This window comes from Erinaceus europaeus, chromosome 18 (assembly GCF_950295315.1).
Source record: "Erinaceus europaeus chromosome 18, mEriEur2.1, whole genome shotgun sequence".
NCBI classification, from domain to species: Eukaryota; Metazoa; Chordata; class Mammalia; order Eulipotyphla; family Erinaceidae; genus Erinaceus; species Erinaceus europaeus.
The window spans coordinates 30286570-30306787 of record NC_080179.1 but is presented as its reverse complement, the minus strand read 5'-3'; the positions used below and the strand labels follow the sequence as shown (position 1 = coordinate 30306787).

Here is a 20218-nt window from a genome sequence, read left to right as displayed (position 1 = left end):
GGTATTTGTTAAGATATGTGGGGAAAGTCCCACTGTCTGGAAAATGCAGGCCATTATCTCCATGAGAGTCTGAGAGGGTTGACCCTGAGCCCCCTCCTAATAGGAGCACGGTCAGAAGGTCCCCACTCGACCCTATGACCTTAAGATGGATGGAGTTTTCCAGACTGGGAACCTTCTTTGACGTACTTCCTCGTTCCTTTTGAACAAAGGCCATAAATTATCATATATGGCCAACTGAAACCCACCGTAAATATCCTGGTTTTGCTTAATTGCCCCCTTCTCCCCTGCCCTGAGGTGCTCATAATTCATCTTTAGAGAGAAGCCTGCCTATGCATGCAAGCTCATGACCAAATAATGACCAAGTAATGATCAAATACTTGATAGGGCAACATTTAACCCTGTATTGTGTGTGGTTTAATGATTACCTTGGGCCTTCCGTAAACTTTGAGTATATCTACCTGCTTGTATACCCAATAAATGAGACATCTCCCTGAAGCTTTCCTGGAGTGGTGCTTTACTCTTCACGCTCGCCCTCATCAGTAGTCTCCCCAGGACCCCCGGGTGGCCAGTTTCCCCCTTCTCCGCGATCACTGGTCAATGCACAGAGAAGAACTGGCCCCCACAAGATAAGAGAAATTTTAATTAGCCATAATTAAAGTATATATATATATATATATATATATATATATATATACTTATTTATTTTCCCTTTTGTTGTCCTTGTTAAAGTATATTTTAAACAGTAGCATCACCTTCATAGTTGAGTCCTTATCCTGTTTGGCCACCCAATTCACTAATTTTGTTTCTTTTATATTCTGGATTTGATATCTTGCTTTTCCATTACGGGTTTTTATAGAGGAATAAAAGTTGAGTTACATTTTAAAACCTATGGTTAGCTGAACCTCTGAGTACACAAATGATAGTCTGACTGGTGTTTTACTCATTTGTACAATACAAAATTTACAATAAACTACAATACTTTCCTGAATAAAAGTTGAGTTACAATATTTTTTATTCTGTTATGTTTTCTTTTTTTTAACATTTCCCCAAATTTACTTTACTAGTGATTTAATAATGATCGACAAAATTATGAGATAAGAGTGGGACAATTCAATCCTATTCTCATCACCAGTGTTCCATATCTCATCCCCTCCATTACAAATTTTCCTATTCTTTATCCCTCTGTAAGTATGGACCAAACATCTTTCTGGAGTGCAGAAGTTGGAAGGTCTGGCTTCTGAAATTGGTTCTCCATTGGACATGGGCATTGGCAGGTTGGTCCATACTGCCAGCATTTTTGTATTATTCTGTAGGGGGATGGGGCTCTTAGGAGGTGGAGTTCCAGGACATATTGGTGAGTTATCTACTCAGGGATGTCAGGTTGATGTCATGGTAGCATCTGCAACTTGGTGGCTGAAAAGCATTCAGATATAAAACAGAAGAAACTGTTTAATAATCAGGAAACTAAAGGTAGATGAGATTGGGGTCTTCATGTTTGCAGAAGCTAGAAGTCTACTTTAGGTATATTCCAAAGGACCCACCACTTTATTAATTTTTGCTGAAGTTCAACAGCTAACATGCAGGTGGGCTAAAAGTGTTGTCTGGGAAGCTGGTGCCAAAGTTGGTAATGAGACTAGAAAGCTGAATCAGGACAGAGAGTAGCTTCCAAATATGGGAAAAGTATAAATTACCTCCAATTACACCCATGTTGTAGCAAAGGAGAATATGCCTTTTTTTTTTAAATATATGTGCAGTATTCAATTGCATATACGTGCTAGAACTTCTTTTACCATTTATCAGTTGTTGGACACATGGGTTGTTCTGTTTCCAGATGTTGGCTATTACAAATAGGACTATCATGAACATGGGTGTTTATAGATATTTTGGGGTGTTTTTGTGTTCTTTGGAGAGATACTACTTGATGACAAGGTAGGTGCATTTCTAATATTTTCAGGAATCACCAAACTGTTTTTAGAGGTGATACACCAATTTATATTCCCACCAGTTGTGTGGAAGGGTTTCTTTCCCTTTACATACTTGCCAGCATTTTTTCTTGTTTTTAAATATACATATATTATTTTTTAAACATTTATTTATACCCTTTTGTTGTCTATCTTTTTTCTTTTTATTATTGTAGTTACTATTGTTGTTGTTGGATAGGATGGAGAGAAATGGAGAGAGGAGGGGAAGACAGAAAGGGAGAGAGAAAGAGAGATATCTGCAGACTTGCTTCACCACTTGTGAAGCGACTCCCCTGCAGGTGGGGAGCCAGGGGCTTGAACTGAGATCATTACACTGGTCCTTGCACTTTGCACCACCTGTGCTTAACCTGTTGTGCTACCGCCCCACTCCCCCCAAAATATATTTTTTAAATTAAGTGAGAAAAGGTGTCAAATTATAAAACTGAATTTTTTGCTTTTTTTTTTTTTACTTGAACATCAGTTATATGGTATATTCATTCAAGAAAAAAATGGTGTAAAATAATTTCTTTGAATAGGAATAGAAGATGTGTGAGAATTCTTAAAAAATCCAGGGTGGTATAGTGATTGCATTTAGACTGGGAGCAAAGAAATGAATTCCAGCTTTATTTCTATGACTTATTAGTCCCATTTATTTTAGCTAATTCTAAACAATAAAATATTTTTATTAGGTGGATTAATGGTTTACAGTAAATACAGTTGTTGATAAATATGGAAACTTTCTCAGGTTTCTGCAAAACACTGTCACCACCCTTCTAGATTTTTCTCCACCACCATGCACCAGGACCTGAAACTTCTTTCCCCACTCTAGAGTCCTTTACTTTGGTGTAATACACAAAATCCAGTCCAAGTTATACTTTGTGTTTTCCCTTTCTATTATTATTTTTCAACCTCTGTCCATGAAGGAGATCATCCCATATGCATCCTTCTCTCTCTGGCTTATTTTATTTCTTTTAAGTTTTTTTAAATTATCTTTATTTATTGGATAGAGACAGCCAGAAATCGAGAGGGTAGGGGGAGATAGAAAGGGAGAGAAAAAGAGAAACACCTGCAACCCTGCTTCACCACTTGCAAAGCTTTACCCCTGCAGGTGGGGACCAGGGGCTCGAACCTGGGTCCTTGCACATTGTAACATGTGCTCAGCCAGGTGCGCCACCACCTGCCCCCCTGGCTTACCTTATTTAAAATTATTTCTTCAAGTTCTATTCAAGATGAGTAGAAGATGAATAATATTCCACTGTGTATTATATACCACAACTTTTTTTAGCCACTCATCTGTCATTGGACACTTAGCTTGCTTCCAGGTTTTGGGTATAACAAATTGTGCTGCTGTGAACATAGGTATATACACATATTTTTGGACGGGTATGTTTTATTCCATAGGATATACACTCAGGAGAGGACTTGCAGGGTCATATGGTAGGTCCACCTCTAGCTTTCTGAGAGTTCTTCAGACTGCTCTTTACAGGAGTTGGATCAATTTATATTCTACCTATAGTGCAGGAGGGTTCCTTTGCCCCACAGCCTCTTCAGCATTTGTTGCTACTATCTTTTCTGCTATATGACATTCTCTAAGGAATGAAATGGTATCTCATTGTTGTCTTAATTTCTCTGATAATAAGTGACTTCAAGCATTTTTTTTTTTTTTATGTCTGTTGACTTTTTGGATCTCTTTGGTAAGTATTCGGTTCATATCCTCTTTCCACTTTTGAATTTTTTTATTGTTGTTGTTGCTGCTGAGTTTGGTAAAGTCTTTATATATTTTTATTATTAGCCTGTTGTCTTATTTATGGCAAGTAAAGATCTCCCATTATGTAAGTGGTCTCTTTGGGTGGTGGTTTCTTTTGCTGTGTAGAAGCTTTTCTATTTGATTTAGTTCCATTAGTTCATTTCTTCTTCTTTTTTTTCTTCCTTGCAATTGGACTTGTATCACTGAAGCTGCCTATAAAACATAGGGGGGAAAGAGTGCTGCCAATGTTTTGCTCTAAGTATTTGATAGTTTATAGTCTAGAATCCAAGTCCTTGATCTATTTGGAATTTACTTTTTTGTCTGGTAAAATGTAATATTTGTTTCACTCTTCTGCACATTTCAATAATTTCCCCATAACTATTTGTTGAAGAGACTCTCCTTTATCCATTTAATAATTTGGGTCCCATTGTCAAAACTTAGATGTCCTTAAGTCAGGGGCCAGCATTTTTTGTATCTGCTTTTGGTGTAGGCCATTTTCACACGGTGAGATATCTCACTGTTGTCTTTATTTGCATTTCTTTGATATTTTATTTATTTATATTGAGCTTTATTGAGGGAGTTAATAGATTACAGTATATTGACACATAGATACAATTTCTCATCTCCCTGTGATATATGTCTGCAAAACACTGTCACCCACATCTTAGGTCTTTTTCCACCACCATGCAATAGCACCATATTTTTATTTCACTATGTGCATATGAATATATGAGCATATGAATGAGTATATCTCCATTTTAGATCATGTTCAAAAACATTTAAAAGATTGTTCTATACTACTTACTAGAATCAGTCATCCTATAGATGTTTACTCAGTGGTCTAGCAATGATAAACTTTACTATGGGGCAATATAAATGGTCCGGGATGTAATACAATTGAAAAGCATTGAAGTCTTAGTCCAGAGTTCATTACCTGACATCACACCAATGATGCTCTGGATCTCTTTCTCTTTTTCTCTCCATCTCTTTCTCTTTTGTCATTGTATGACCTCTCCAGATAAATTTCTTCACTCTTATTATTTTTTTTAAAATTTTTTATTTAAGAAAAGATTAATGAACAAAAACATAAGGTAGGAGGGGTACAACTACATACAATTCCCACCACCCAATCCCCATAACCCACCCCCTCCCATGATAGCTTTCCCATTCTCTAGCCCTCTGGGAGCATGGACCCAGGGTCGTTGAGGGTTGCAGAAGGTAGAAGGTCTGGCTTCTGTAATTGCTTCCCCGCTGAACATAGGCGTTGACTGGTCGATCCATACTCCCAGTCTGCCTCTCTCTTTCCCTAGTAAGATGTGTCTCTGGGGAAGCTGAGCTCCAGGACACATTGGTGGGGTCTTCAATCCAGGGAAGCCTGGCCAGCATCCTGGTGGCATCTGGAACCTGGTGATTGAAAAGAGAGTTAACATACGAAGCCAAACAATTTGTTGAGCAATCATGGATCCCAAGCTTGGAATAGTGGAGAGGAAGTGTTAGGGAGGTACTCACTGCAAACTCTAGTGTACTTCTGCTTTCAGGTATATATTTTCCAGTAGTTTATGGATACGTGTGCACATAAGCTCTCTCTCACAGAAACTGGTGTATATCTAGGTTATGGGACTTTGTTAGAAAGTGAACTACCTGAGATGAAATTAGAGTGTATTATAAAAGGAAAGGTCTCACCCAAGTAATGAAGCTGAAGGGTTGTCATTCCACACGTGAAGTCTCTGGACACAGTCTGAGGTGAAGCATGTTGAGGTAGCAATCGTTGCGTTGGTTAGGTTGTGATTGGCGGATGCAATATTATTTGGTTTGGATTGGGAGATGCATACGGGAAAGTGGGCCCTATCCAAGGGTTCCAGGACTGGGGGAAGTAGGGGCTCTATTCTTCACTCTTATTTTTTAGAGAGAGAAATAGAGACAGAGGGAGAGGAGAGAGGAAGCAGCAGAGAGAGAGGAGAGACAACACAACACTGCTTCTACAATCTATGGAGTCTGTGGCATTCTCATGTGGTGTATGGACCTCAACCTAAATCCTTGTCCATTGGGTGAGCTAATCTAAGAGCTTCTAGCATCTTAGATTAGAAAATATATGGAAATAGGAATGCATTTGTGTATTTGGTGTTCAGCAATTTAAGTAGAAAAATAATTACAAATTTTTCTTACTGCTGCATTTGGAATTACCAGATAGTGTGACATTTATTGCTTTTTGTCTCTCTAGATCCCTTTCATTAGACCCCATGTTTGCTTGTTTTTGCTAATAAGGCCTTGAGTGATATTGACATTATCTTTCAAATTATAATCAAAATATAGTAATTTCATCATTTGTAGTAATGTTAATTTGTTTCTTGGAAATTTTCAGCTTAAAAGATCATATATTTGAGATTCCTGTGGAACACCCAGTGTAATTAGAGAGGACAGTGTATCGCAAACTGGATTAAATTACAATACATTGAATTACTTTCTCACTCTCACTACCATTTCTCTTTTATTTTCAAGAAACATTCGAATTAGAATGCTTCTACTTGTGGTTTATATGCTCATAACTGTTTTCCATTTAGATTCCATTTCTACTTGGGAAAAATAATTTTATCTCAATACTTAACATTAGTAGTAGGATTATATTTTGTCTATGGGCAGTGTACGTGATGTTATATAAATAGGAGGGAAACCATTTTATATAAGTTGAAAAGTGATTAGAAGTTTTTAGACTAGAAATTAAATAAATATCTTATTGGATATTGGGGAAATATTTCCTATGTAAAACTTACCATTTTTGTGTGTAAAAGACTGCCATTGTAAAATATAGAATAGTGCTCTTTCTGACCTTTGAATACAGACCTATGACTTGCTGCTAGTATTCTCCCAATAAACATCACAGAAAGTAGAAATGCATTCAAAAGTGATATATACATATATACATATATATATATATATATATATATATATATATATATATGAATTATCTTGCAATAGGGATGCATTTGGTTTATAAGTATATTAAGGATAGGTTCTAGATAGACTGAAAATTTCATTTGTTTGTTTCAGGACTCCATCTTTATTTTTTTTAATTTTCTTTTTAAATTTTTATTTATAAAAAGGAAACACTGGCAAAACCATAGGATAAGAAGGGTACGGTTCCACACAATTCCCACCACTAGAACTCCATATCTCATCTCTTCCCCTGATAGCTTTCCTATTCTTTATCCCTCTGGGAGTATGGACCCAGGGTCATTATGGGATGCAGAAGGTGGAAGGTCTGGCTACTGTAATTGCTTCCCCGCTACATGGTTATTGTCAGGTTGATCCATACTCCCAGCCTGTCTCTCTCTTTCCCTAGTGGGGCAGAGTTCTGGGGAAGTGGGACTCCAGGACACATTGGTGGGTTCATCTGCCCAGGGGAGTCCACCCAGAGAAGTCCAGTTGGCATCATGGTAGCATCTGGAACCTGGTATCTGAAAAAAGAGTTAACATATAAAGCCAAACAAAATGCTGACTAATCATGAACCTAAAGGCTGGAATATTGCAGATGAAGATTTGGGGTCTCTGTTTTGAAGTAGGCCTATTTTAGTTATATTCCTAAGGGCCCATGACTTTAGTAGTTTTTTCCTGAGCCTGACATGATGGTGGACTCAATTTATTGTCTGGGGAGATGATATCATGGCTGGAAAAAGGACTAGAAAGCTGGATCAGGGAAGAGAGTATCTCCCAAATATGGGAAAGGTGTATAAATATTGTGGACTTTAAATCCCATTAATTTGATCTCTGGCTCATATTTAGCATAGGAGCCTATTTAACCTCTGCATCCCTTTAGATCTGAGCTCATATTCTATGGTCATTAGTAGGAATGTTCCAAGATGCCCCAATTTCATGATTATTTAGTCACTATCAAGCCACTCCATCATCTGAGGCCCTAGTCGGCGAGTCCTGAGAGTCCCTCACAGACGTGCTGGGCCTTGAATAGGTTCCTCTCTCCATTGTCACTGGTCATCTCCATCAGGAACAACACAATGGACTCCTTTGTGGGCCCACATAGGATCCTGTCCTCAATGTGGATCAACAATGGCAGAGAATGTTCCATCCTCTGAAGTGAGGCTGAGGAAGATGGGTCATGTTGATTTTTTCTATTGTTCTTTTTGGTCAAACTAAAAAATATTTTTTTAAAACTTTACTAAACAGAGTAATTCTGAATCATTTTTTTTTCTTTTACAGTTTTAGGTTTCTTATAATTTTAAAAACTTTGCCTTGACTTTTCTTAGCGCATTTTATTAAAAAGACACAGGACTAGAGGTTATAAAATACCCTATTATAACATATTTTGCTGTCATGTGAAGTACATTAAACTTGATTTATGGTGAAATAAGTCTATAATTAAGTCAAAATTACTGATGTTAAAAGATAACAAATATTTACTAAAAGTATACTCAGAAATTAAAAACCCTTCAAAGAAAAAACAAAAAATAAAATTTCAAATGGTCATATACCAAAACAATTTTAGAAATAGATCCTGGTGCTAGAAAGATAATTCATTTCAGTAGAATACAGACCCTGCATGTATAAGGATTTCAGCTGAATCCCTGGCATGGTCATATGCCAGAGCTGAATGGTGCTTTGGTTCCACTCTCATAAAATAATTTAATCTAAAAGTGAATTGATTTTGGTGGATTCATTCACCTTTAGTTCTGCTCATTTCTCGTTTTGTGAAATTCAGCATTTACTTCTATAGTGACTTTTATGTAAATGTTCACACTACAATAAAGGCCAGAAACCCATATTTACTAAATCCAGTATTGTATATTCTGTGTATTCTTGCATGCTCAAAATAGATCATACTGAACACCCTCATTATTTCTTTGAGTAACAAATCAATGAGTATATTTCTTTGAACATAAGAATAATGATCAGAAGACTGAACCTTTGCTGAACCATTCTAAATATGAAAAGATGTGGAAGCGGAATGAAATTTTAATGCACACAGTATGAAGTACTGTTTTCAAATATAATGTGTTATACTGAAGTAAAGCAATTAGAGTTGTAGTTTACCTAATAATTGCTACTAATTGCTTTCAAGAGATTAGATCCTGACCTCATTTTTCTAGATAGTGGAATAACTTTACCCTGCCATAGCATTAATAGTGTTAATACTAATGATTTTCATACTTTCCTTGTATAGTTCAAAATGTCACCTTGTTAACAAGAATTCTTTAGGAGAGAAAAATGCATGTCAATAAAGTGACAGGATGGCTGTTTTATGTTTTTCATCTCATTAACAAATGATACTAACTGGAATGTTTGCCATCTAATTCTTGGAAAACCGAATGACATCCCTTTATGAATATGTGGGCACATTAATTTCAGTCTCCCCTTTAAACATAACACTTTATAATCAAATAAAAGTACTATGTAAATGGATTTAAGTGACTGAATCAGCCCTCTAAAATATTAGATGCTATAAAAGTTTACTTTCTGAAATTATAATATCTCTATTATAATTGATCTTTATTCTCCCTATCTTACAGAGAAATGATGAAGAAGCAGTTGTAGATAGAGGTGGAACTCGATCTATTCTCAAAACACATTTTGAGAAAGAAGATTTAGAAGGTAAGATATCTGTGCTATCCCCTTTAAGTATATCTGTGCTATCCCCCTGAAGTATTTCACCTAAGTATGTGTGGTTTGTTACAATATGGTGAACTGCAAAAGTTGATATCAGAGTAATGGCGGTAGTGGCAGGGAGTGGTTGTTTTTTTTTTTTTATTTTAATTTTTATAGTTATTTCCCCTTTTGTTGCCCTTGTTTTAGTTGTTATTGTTGTTGTTCTTGATGTCGTCGTTGTTGGATAGGACAGAGAGAAATGGAGAGAAGGAGGGGAAGACAGAGGGGGGAGAGAAAGACCTGCAGACCTCCTTCATCGCCAATGAAGCGACTTCCTACAGGTGGGGAGCCGCTTGCTCCAACCGGGATCCTTATGCTAGTCCTTGCGTTTCGTGCCACGTGCGCTTAACCCACTGCGCTACTGCCCGACTCCCAGTTGTTTTCTATGTATACTGTAATATAAATAATTAGACCTACAAATAATGAAAAGCATTCATTAGTTCAACAGATATTTATTGAAAAATATGATAGTCAATGAATTCTCTTTTGCCCAACCCTTTCAGTAATCTTTGCGAAAATAAATAAATAAATAAATAAATAAGACCAACCAGTCATTAGATGCTAAGTGAAGGGGGGGAAACGGTACAAGAAGGACATCTAACCAGTGTATGTCATTAGAGTAAAGTGGTTAAGGACACAGTAGTACCTTAGTTTTCCTCAGTTATAGATGAGAGAGGCATAATTAATGTGCATACTTTTCAGTTGGAAGAAGGTCAAATAATTCAACAGGGAGGTAATGTGGTCTAGTAACTAAATGTATAGGTTTTGAAACTATACTGGATTTGGATATCAGTCATACATTTATTTGTTAGTCTACAGCATGTTAGTTAACTTCATTTGTTACTTAGCCTTCAGCATGTTAGTTAACTTCTCTGCATTTCGGTTTTCTCAGTTGTTTAAATAAGGATTTTTTTTTTTTTTATACCAGAGCACTGTTCAGCTCTGGCTTATGGTGGTGCAGGGGATTGAACTTGGGACTCTGGAGCCTCAGACATGAGAGTTTGTTTGCATAACCATTATGCTATCTACCCTCCGCCCTAAATAAGGATTTTTTTTTAAAAAGGGTAATAGTGTACTATATTTCACAAAGTTTTAAATAAACAATGAAGGGAATATAATTTATAATATTAACTGAAGAATTAAATGATTACTGACAGTTATCATTACACCACAATTTAACACACACACACACACACACACACACACACACACACACACTTAACTAATTTTATTTTTTTAACTTAAAGATAGCATTTTAGATACCAGTATGGTATTCTTTACCTTTTTGTTGAAAAGTAAACATCATATATCTTAAGTAAAATTAATCAGAGATAACTTTAGAATCTACTTCAGCTGAGAATTTGTTTACTTATGTTTTATTTTTTTTATTAGTGATACAATATTGACTTATAAGATTGCAAAGGGTATAATGAAACAAGTGTATAATTTTAGAATTGTTCTCTTTCTTTAAAAAATTAAAATAACTTTTTATTAATGATTTAATAATGATTAACAAGATTATGGTAAAATAGGGGTACAGTTCCCACCACCAGAGTTATGTGTCCTAGCCCCTCCACTGGAAACTTTACTATTCTTTATCCCTCTGAGATTATGGACCAAAATTCTTTATGGGGTACAGAAGGTAGGATTTCCTGCTTTTGTAATTGCTTCTCTGTTGGACATAGGTATTGACAGATGGATACATACCCTCAGCCCATTTCTGTCTTTCCCTAATGGGGTAGGGCTCTGGAGAGGTGAGGTCCCAGGAAACATTTGTGAGGTCATCTGCCCAAGGAGGTCATGATGGAATCATCATAGCATCTGGAACTTGGTGACTGAAATGCAGTAAATGGAAAGCAAGACAAAAAGTTTTAGTAAACAGGAACCACATATTAGAAATAGAGCAGATGCAATTAGGGACTGTAGGATAGAAAAAAGCTAGGAAGTCTATTTTAGGAATTTTCTAGGTGCCTCTGTCTTAATAATCTTTGTTTGAGCTTGATGACTAACATGGAGGTTGACTAGAAATATTGACTGGGAAGATGGTATCAGAGTTGAGAGTAGAACTAAGAAGCAGGATTAGGGCACAGAGCTGCTTGCAAACTTGAAGAAGATCTATAAATGCAATTAACTGTTTATAACAATGATCTAACTCAGGACCCATATCTATTCATATTTAGTACAACTTTTGAGTCCCTGTCAGATTGATCTCATAGTCAATAGTCATAGCTGGGAACATTCTAGGCTGCACTCATTTCAGAACCAGTCTTCCTTGAGTGATAGAGTAGGATGACCCAGTTTCCCTTTGGAGGTTAAAGGACCTTCAAGCAGAAAGTTTCACGAGTAGTGAAGCAAATCCTACAGGTGTCTCTCCACCTTTCTCCCTTTCTACCTTCCCTTCCCCTCTCAATTTCTCTCTGTCCTATGAAATAAAGAAAAAAAGAGAAAGATAGAAAAAAGGAAAAAAAAATGATGATGAAGAAAATTGATGGATTGATCATATAGGCACTGAGCCTCAGTGATAATGCTGATGCCCCCCCCCCCAAAAGAGAGAATTGACAGTAAATCATTTATTTATATAGTAAAGTACCAAATGAATCCTTTGGATGAAAATACCCTATACAGAAATAAGGCAGGGCTCAGAGATTTCTTATCCAGTGTGACTATAACCTATTAATGATTCTCTGTTCTCTGAATCAGAAAATAATGGCCAGAACTCCTACCTTCTGCTTCCCATAACAACCTTGATTCATACTCCCAGTGGGGGAGAAGTGATGGGATGAAGAAAAGAGTACTCTGCACTCCAGCTCCATCAGGAGAGAGAGAGAGAGAGAGAGAGAGAGAAGAGAGAGAGAGAGAGAGAGAGAGAAGGAAAAGGGAAAGGAGAGGGACATATGGAGGTAGCTCTGATGTTATGAGTGGCTTAGAGGGGAAGAGAGAATTGAATCAGAAAAATAAGGGACAACTATATATAAATGTGGACAGAGAGGTGTAGAGAAGATGATTGGCCCATGTCTACAACTTTAGGGGAATTGTGGTGGATTGCAGTGGGGAGAGTGAAGATTCAGAACTCTGTTGGTGAGAATGGTGTGGATTCAAAACCCTGTCGACATGTAGTTCTGAAATACACACACACACACACACACACACACACACACACACACACACACATATATATATATATATATATAAAGAAAATAATTCAAAAGCAGTCACAGTTCATGAAGAAATAACAGATAGATGTTAGTGTAATAGCAGTGGTAGTTTCTCCTTTTGTATTAAAGGTTAAAACTGGAGTTCCATTTTTTAAAAGACATTTATTTTCCCTTTTTGTTGCCCTTGTTGTTTGTTATTATTATTAGTATTATTGTTGTTGTTGTTGTTGGATAGGACAGAGAGAAATGGAGAGAGGAGGGGAAGACAGAGAGGGGGAGAGAAAGATAGACACCTGCAGACCTGCTTCACTGCCTGTGAAATGACTCCCCAGCAGGTCTGGAACTGGGGGCTGGAACATCTGTCCTTCCACTTTGTGTCACATGCGCTTAATCCGATGTGCTACCACCCAACTCCCTGGGGCTCCATTTTTAAACATCTTTAGTAACATAAATAAAATATATCAATAGCTAATTAGTTTAAGTGTAATAGAATTAGAAATTGCTACTGAAAAGAAACATTCACTTGAGAAATATCCCTCTAGTCAGATTTGAAAATCAGTGTTTCTTGGGACTTACATGGATATACTTAGCTAACAGAATTTCTGGTGTAAATCTGTACCTTGAGGACAGCTTGTAGAAATGCCAAGTGGTTAAAAATATCTATAAAATCTCAGGTGCAAACATTTAATGGAAAATGACTACCTGACCATTGTCAACAGCTTGGTGTAGTGTACCTGTTAATGCATTATAGATATTGTACATTCTGATGAATATGTCAAAAGCTTAATTTTAGTCCCAAACCTTTTTGTTTATTTTATAGATACACTGTATAAGTTTTCTTCTGTTATCTATGTTCAAGAGAATACAAACTTATAAGGCTTTGTTTTGCTCATATGTTTTACTTTATGTACTCAAAAAATTCTTTGACTCTCAAGAATGTCTTTTCTTATCTTTCTTTTCATTCCCATCTTACTCTAATTAGTTCACTCTCTGTATACATTGTGCACAGTCTTTCCTACAGTTCATCTTCCCTAATATTGCTAGATTGTCCTTTCTAACTATGTTTCTATTTTGTAAGGTAAAATATATAGAGAACACTGAATCCCTATTATTAGATACTTTAGAATTATGAGTAGAGCAAAACTTTTTTAAAGTTAACTTACTTTTTAAAAATATATTTATTTGTTTTCCTTTTTGTTGCTCTTGTTGTATAAAACAACAATAATGTTGTAGTTATTATTGTTATTGTTATTGGTGTCTTGGTTGTTGGATAGGACAGAGAGAAATGAAGAGAGGATGGGAAGACAGAGAGGGGAAGAGAAAGATAGACACCTGCAGACTTGCTTCACCTACTGTGAAGTGACCCCCCCTTGCAGGTGGAGAGCTGGGGGCTTGAACCTGGATTCTTGTGCTTTGTGCCACGTGTGCTTAACCAGCTGTACTACTGCCTGACCCCTGTTAACTTATTTTTTATTCTTGGTCTTAAGTCTGTGTGGGATTAGTAGTGTCTAACATATAAGACTAGCATAGAATAATTCAGTAATGCACTGTGTAACATTTTTATTTAATAAAAGGAATACTATTTCCTACTTGCCCTTTAATATGTGAGTAATGGCTAGACTGCTAAGATAAAAGATATCACACCCAGTGGTGGTGCACCTGGTTAAGTGTGCACACTACGGTGCACAAGGACCTGGATTCAAGTCCCTGGTCCACATTTACAGGGAGATCAGTGAAGGAGTGCTGCAGGTGTCTGTCTTTCTCCCTTCCTAACCCTTTTCCTTATCAAGTTCTGTCTGTCCTATCAAATAAAATAAATAAATAAAGTTAAAAAAATATTTTTTAAAAAAGACACAACACTCAGTTAATTTAAAAATTTAGAAAAACAGGGGTTCGGTGATGGCATACTTGCTTGAACACACACACCCACTACAATGTGCAAGGACCCAGGCTCTAACCCCCAGTTCCTACCTGTACCTAGAAAGCTTCAGTAGCAGTGAAGGACTGCTGCAGGTGTCTCTCTTTTTTTCCCTCAATCTCCCAACCCATGATCAATTTCTCTGTTCTATCAAATAAATAAATTTAAAAATAAAAGTTAAAAAACAAAAAGAAAAAATAATAAAAAATTAGATAAACAATGCAGAACTCTATCATAAGCACACCATACAATTTTTTATTTATAATTTTCTATTTGTTAAATCTGTAAATCCTATGAATGCTAATGCGGAACCACCTCATAAGGAACCCTAGTAACCATGGCTAATTCACATCTTCCCCAGAAATTAACTTCAGTTAAAGATAATCTTGCCTATGGAAGTTCTCATGTGGCGTATTGAAGTCAATAGATGATCAATGAAAGAGCCTTAATGTCTTGTCTCCTTGCCTTAGTTTGGGACAATTCTAAGGAGTTAATCTCAGTTTCACAAACCTCTGTGGCCTTAGCTGAATCACTTATTTAAAATGTACCATTTGGGGCTGGGGAGTGGCATACCTGGTTAAATGCACACATTGCCATGCACAAAGACCCAGGTTTGAGCCCCAGGTCACACCTGCAAGAGAGGAAGCTTCACAAGCTGTGAAGCAAATTCTATAGGTGTCTCTGTCTCCCTTCCTGTCTCCCCCTTCCCCTCTCAATTTTTCTCTCTGTTCTATAAAAAAGAAAACAAAAGGCTCTTAGGAGTGATTAACTCATCATGCAGGCACCATACTACTAATTGGTGGTAATAAAAAAAGAAAGAACGAAAGAAAGAAAGAAAGTATAAATACTCTCTCTCTCTCCATATATATATATGTATGCATGTATATGTATCCCATGGTCCTGCTGTCACTTCCTTTCTTGAAGGTATTTTTTTTTTTTTTTTTTTTGCCTCCGGGCTTATTGCTGGGGCTTAGTGCCTGCACTATGAATCCGCTGCTCCTGGAGGCTATTTTTTTCCCTTTTGTTGCCCTTGTTGTTTATTGTTGTTATTATTATTGTTGTCATTGCTGTTGGACAGTACAGAGAGAATTCGAGAGAGGAGGGGAAGACAGAGGGGGGAGAGAAAGACGGACACCTGCAGATGGGTAGCCAGGGGCTTGAACACCGTTCTTGCTCTTTGCCCCATGTGTGCTTAACCCACTGCACTACCCACTGGCCCCCAATGTTATTTTTTTTTTTCTAAGTCAAATCTACATCATTACTACTTTTGAGTGCTCTCCCTTTTTTTCCTCTTCTCTCTCAGATAAGCAAAATAGTGCCTGACTACCTCTGGTGTTTTACAGATTTTGCTTCCATATTAGTGATGATATAAAAACAAATTCCTCATGGCAAGTGTTTCAGATCCCAGTGGAATTAGGGCTCTCTAGCCACTTTTCCCTATCATTTCCTTCTTCTGGGAGTATGGCCCAAAATATTTTTGATGTGCAAAAGTTGGGGGTGTTCTGGCTAGTGTAACTGCTTCTCTGCTGGACATGGATATTGGCAGGCTGACTCATACACTAGCCTTCTTCTATCTTTCCCTAATGAGGTAAGGCTCTAGAGAGGTGAGGTTCTGGAAAATGTTATCAAGGTCATCTGACCAAGATCAGGATGGAATTATAGTAGTATCTGCAACTTGGTGTCTGAAAAGAAGTAAGTTATTAAATAGGACAAAATATTTAATTAACAGGAACAAAAGAGTAGGGATAGAGCAGATGACATTAGAGACCATGGAGTGGAAAAATGTTAGGATGTCTATTTTGGGTAATTTCTTTGAGGCCCATGAATTTAATAATCTTTGTTTGAGCTTGATAACTAACATGAAGGTAAACTAGAAATATTGTCTGGGTAGACAGTGTTAGAGTTGAGAATAGAATTTGAATGCTAAATTGGGGCAGCTCTCAAGCTTGAATATATGTGTGTGTGTGTGTATATATATATTCAATACAGGACCAGTCTTTCTCAAGTGGTAGAGTAGGGATGACCTAGTCTCCCGTTGGAGAGTGGGGCAATCCTTAATATTGCTAGTTTATAGTGAGGGTAAGATCCTGGAGAGGTCCTTGAAAGGGTTTCTGATGACATTTCTGATGGAAGTGACCAGCGCTGGTGGAGAGGGATCTGTTAGAGGTTTAGGCCCATTGTATCTGTTGAGGAATCCAAAGACTCCCTAATTAGAACCTCAAGTGATAAGGTAGCCTGACATTGACTAAAATGGCCATCATTAAGTGAGCCAGTATCTTGCTCTTTTCCAGTTTTTGTAGTCCCTTTTTAAAAAAAAAAATTATTTATTTATTCCCTTTTGTTGCCCTTGTTTTTATTTATTTTTTTTTATTTAAGAAAGGATTAATGAACAAAAACATAAGGTAGGAGGGGTACAACTCCACACAATTCCCACCACCCAATCTCCATAACCCACCCCCTCCCATGATAGCTTTCCCATTCTCTAGCCCTCTGGGAGCATGGACCCAGGGTCGTTGAGGGTTGCAGAAGGTAGAAGGTCTGGCTTCTGTAATTGCTTCCCCGCTGAACATGGGCGTCCATACTCCCAGTCTGCCTCTCTCTTTCCCTAGTAAGGTGTGTCTCTGGGGAAGCTGAGCTCCAGGACACATTGGTGGGGTCTTCAATCCAGGGAAGCCTGGCCAGCATCCTGGTGGCATCTGGAACCTGGTGATTGAAAAGAGAGTTAACATACGAAGCCAAACAATTTGTTGAGCAATCATGGATCCCAAGCTTGGAATAGTGGAGAGGAAGTGTTAGGGAGGTACTCACTGCAAACTCTAGTGTAGTCCTGCTTTCAGGTATATATTTTGCAGTAGTTTATGGATACGTGTGCACATAAGCTCTCTCTCACAGAAACTGGTGTATATCTAGGTTATGGGACTTTGTTAGAAAGTGAACTATTGTTGTAGTTATTGATGTCATCGTTGTTGGATAGGACAGAGAGAAATGGAGAGAGGACAGAGAGGGGGAGAGAAAGATAGACACCTGCAGACCTGCTTCACCACTTGTGAAGCGACTCCCCTGCAGTTGGGGAGATGGGGCTTGAACAGGGATCCTTATGCTGGTCCTTGTGCTTTGCATCACCTATGCTAACCTGCTGAGCTACAGCCTGACTCCCTGTAGTCCCTTCTTTTTTCTGACAAGCTTACTTTCTCTCACTTGTTAAAACTTGAATGTCATTTATTGTATCCAAGCTAGTATTACCTTACAGAGTCTGGACTCGAGTTAAGGAAGAAATAAACCTAGGTTTTAGTGTAGTCTGTTAACTTTGAGTCTTTTTTGCATTTACTTGCTTGATGATTCTAGTCATGATTGTCCTAGGGACGACAATTATTCTTTACTGATATGTATTTTTTGCCAGTGTTTATATTGGCCAATCATATAAAGCAATTTTTCTGAAGAGTGACAAGAGGTCTGATGCCCTGTCAGAAGAGAATAACAGATGGAAGGCTATTTTTTTGTACAGTTAGTTCAATAGCTAGAGTGAATTAGGAAGTTTATAGTGAAGGTCTAGGCTTATGTAATAAATATTTGATTAGAGAATTTGTAGTGTGTTCTTTAAGCCATTCTCCTAGATTGCCAAGGTTAGTAGATCTAAGGTTAGTAGATCTAAGTCTAATCACAAAGAACTATTAAGTACTTTCACTTTGGGGTATATAACTGCCCCTAACTTATGGAGATGTGGACACATGTACACAGTACCACAGGCCCTAGATTATATCTAGGACCTGTAACCTTGTTACAAAACATGACAACTGAAATGGAACTAAGTAGTCCCATGTAGGAGAACTCACCAGATTAAAACATTGGTAGGCTTGGTATCTCTGGAGACAATCTGCAGCACAAAGGTAGTAGCAGCATGACTTGTCATGGGCACTGGTATCATTGATTTAATTGAGCTCAACAGAGGCAGTATAACACGGTAAGGAATCAGGAGAAGAGACATCAAGGAATATAAGCAAAGTCCCAGAGGCTCCAGGACTTGGAGAAATATGGATATGAAAGTGAATGGGGGCCTGCGGAGACAGCATAATACTAATGCAAAAGACTTTCATTCCTGAGGCTCTGAGCTTCCATGTTCACTCCCCAGCACCACCATAAACCAGAACTTGAGCAGTGCTCTGATATCTTTTTCTCTATTGTTTCTATCTCTGTATACTCTCTTTCTCTACATCCTTCTCTTTGTATATCTCCAATAACAATAGTTAATTATTATTGTAACCAAGTTAGTTAGCTTATTTTTCTTTGAAAACCCAACGGTTAGAATTTACCATAATTTACTGGACCTTACCATGCTTTATGCAATTTACAGGTATCTATTAATACCAGTCTTGACTCTTTTTTCACACTTTATCTTTGTATGATTACTCTTAGAATAGATAACTCTATTTTCTATAAATATTTTTAATGTGATTATTGTGCTTTCTATTAGCCACAGTGATTAATTACTAAAATGTGTGGTTTTAGTAATTAGATAATAGTAAGAACAAGGTCTACAAGATAGCTCATCAGGAAGGGGACTTTGAACCAGGTTCAAATCCAGTCCCAAACACACTGGGGAAGCTTCCTTGCTGTGTTATTTTTCCCTCTGCTTGCTTTTTTTTTTTTTTTTTTTTTAATCTCTCTTTGTTACTGAAAAAGTAGGCTTAGAGGGTGAGTGCCTGACTATGATGAAGAGAAAGAGAGACACAGCAGTAAGAGGAGGGGGGAGGGGTAGGGGTAGGGAGAGGGAATGAGCAAAGATGACCTCTTGGCACAATTTTATATCTTATTATTTTAGCCATTTGGATTTAGTTGATCAATACTGTCAAAATTGGATCTTTTCCTACATTAAATTATATATTAATGAGAAGGATGGAGAGTGGTAGAGAGAACCAGATCATTTATCAGGCACATGCAATGCTAAGAATTGAACTCAGAAGCTTATGCTTGACTTTATTCATTGTGTCACCTTTTAGGCCTCAAAGAAGTTTTATTTACTTATCTATCGGTATCAGAGATCAAATCCTCATACACACAAAAAAAGGTTTTTCCACTGAGTCTCATCCCAGATCTCTCTATGCAGAAAAATATTTCATTTTGATAAAAATGCAAAACATGAAATTTACTGTATTAGTCATTTAAATTGTATCTGTTTGTGTTAAGTATATTCACTTTTTAGTGTCTCCAAAACTTTGTCTGGAAAAATTGAAACTATACACCTGAAGCCATTCCCTCTCTCTCCAAACATCTTATAAGTAGAAACATGTAGTATTTGTCATTTTGAAACTGACTTGTTTCACTTAGTATAATGTAAAGGTTCATCTACATTGTAGCATGTATCAGGTTTTTTTTTTTTTCTCTTTTTAAGACTGAGTGACATTCCACTGTATTTGTATACTACACTTTGTTGATGGATATGATTGCTTTCTTCTTGACAATTGTGAATAGTAATGCCATGAATATGTATATGTAAATATCACTTCAAGATCCTGCTTTAAGTGCTTTTGCATTCTGTGTAAAATGCAGACTTTTATTCTTTACTTCCCTTTGTGCATTTTAAAGGATGGTTTAACATTGCTCTACAAAATTATAAGATTTTAGGTGTTTTCATACCCACAACTGTGTATACAAATTTTTTGTGTGCATTTTATAGGAAAGACTTAACTTAAATAAATAAAAACGTGTTAAGATGACAGGAGTTGTTACCTAAAATTTGACAGTTAAGCTTTCCACAGTTTTAAGAGAGAGAAGATTTCACATT

The 20218-nt window shown here is 37.1% G+C and overlaps 1 protein-coding gene across 7 annotated transcripts in view; it reads left to right on the top strand.

The window, feature by feature from the left end:
• SLC4A10 (solute carrier family 4 member 10) overlaps positions 1-20218 on the top strand; it is a 359857-nt gene that overhangs the window by 125543 nt on the left and 214096 nt on the right. For all 7 annotated transcript variants that reach the window (XM_060177810.1, XM_060177808.1, XM_060177811.1 and 4 more), the window contains exon 2: positions 9228-9309. In XM_060177810.1, the coding sequence (XP_060033793.1) occupies positions 9228-9309 (82 nt within the window). The remainder of the gene's footprint in view (positions 1-9227; positions 9310-20218) is intronic.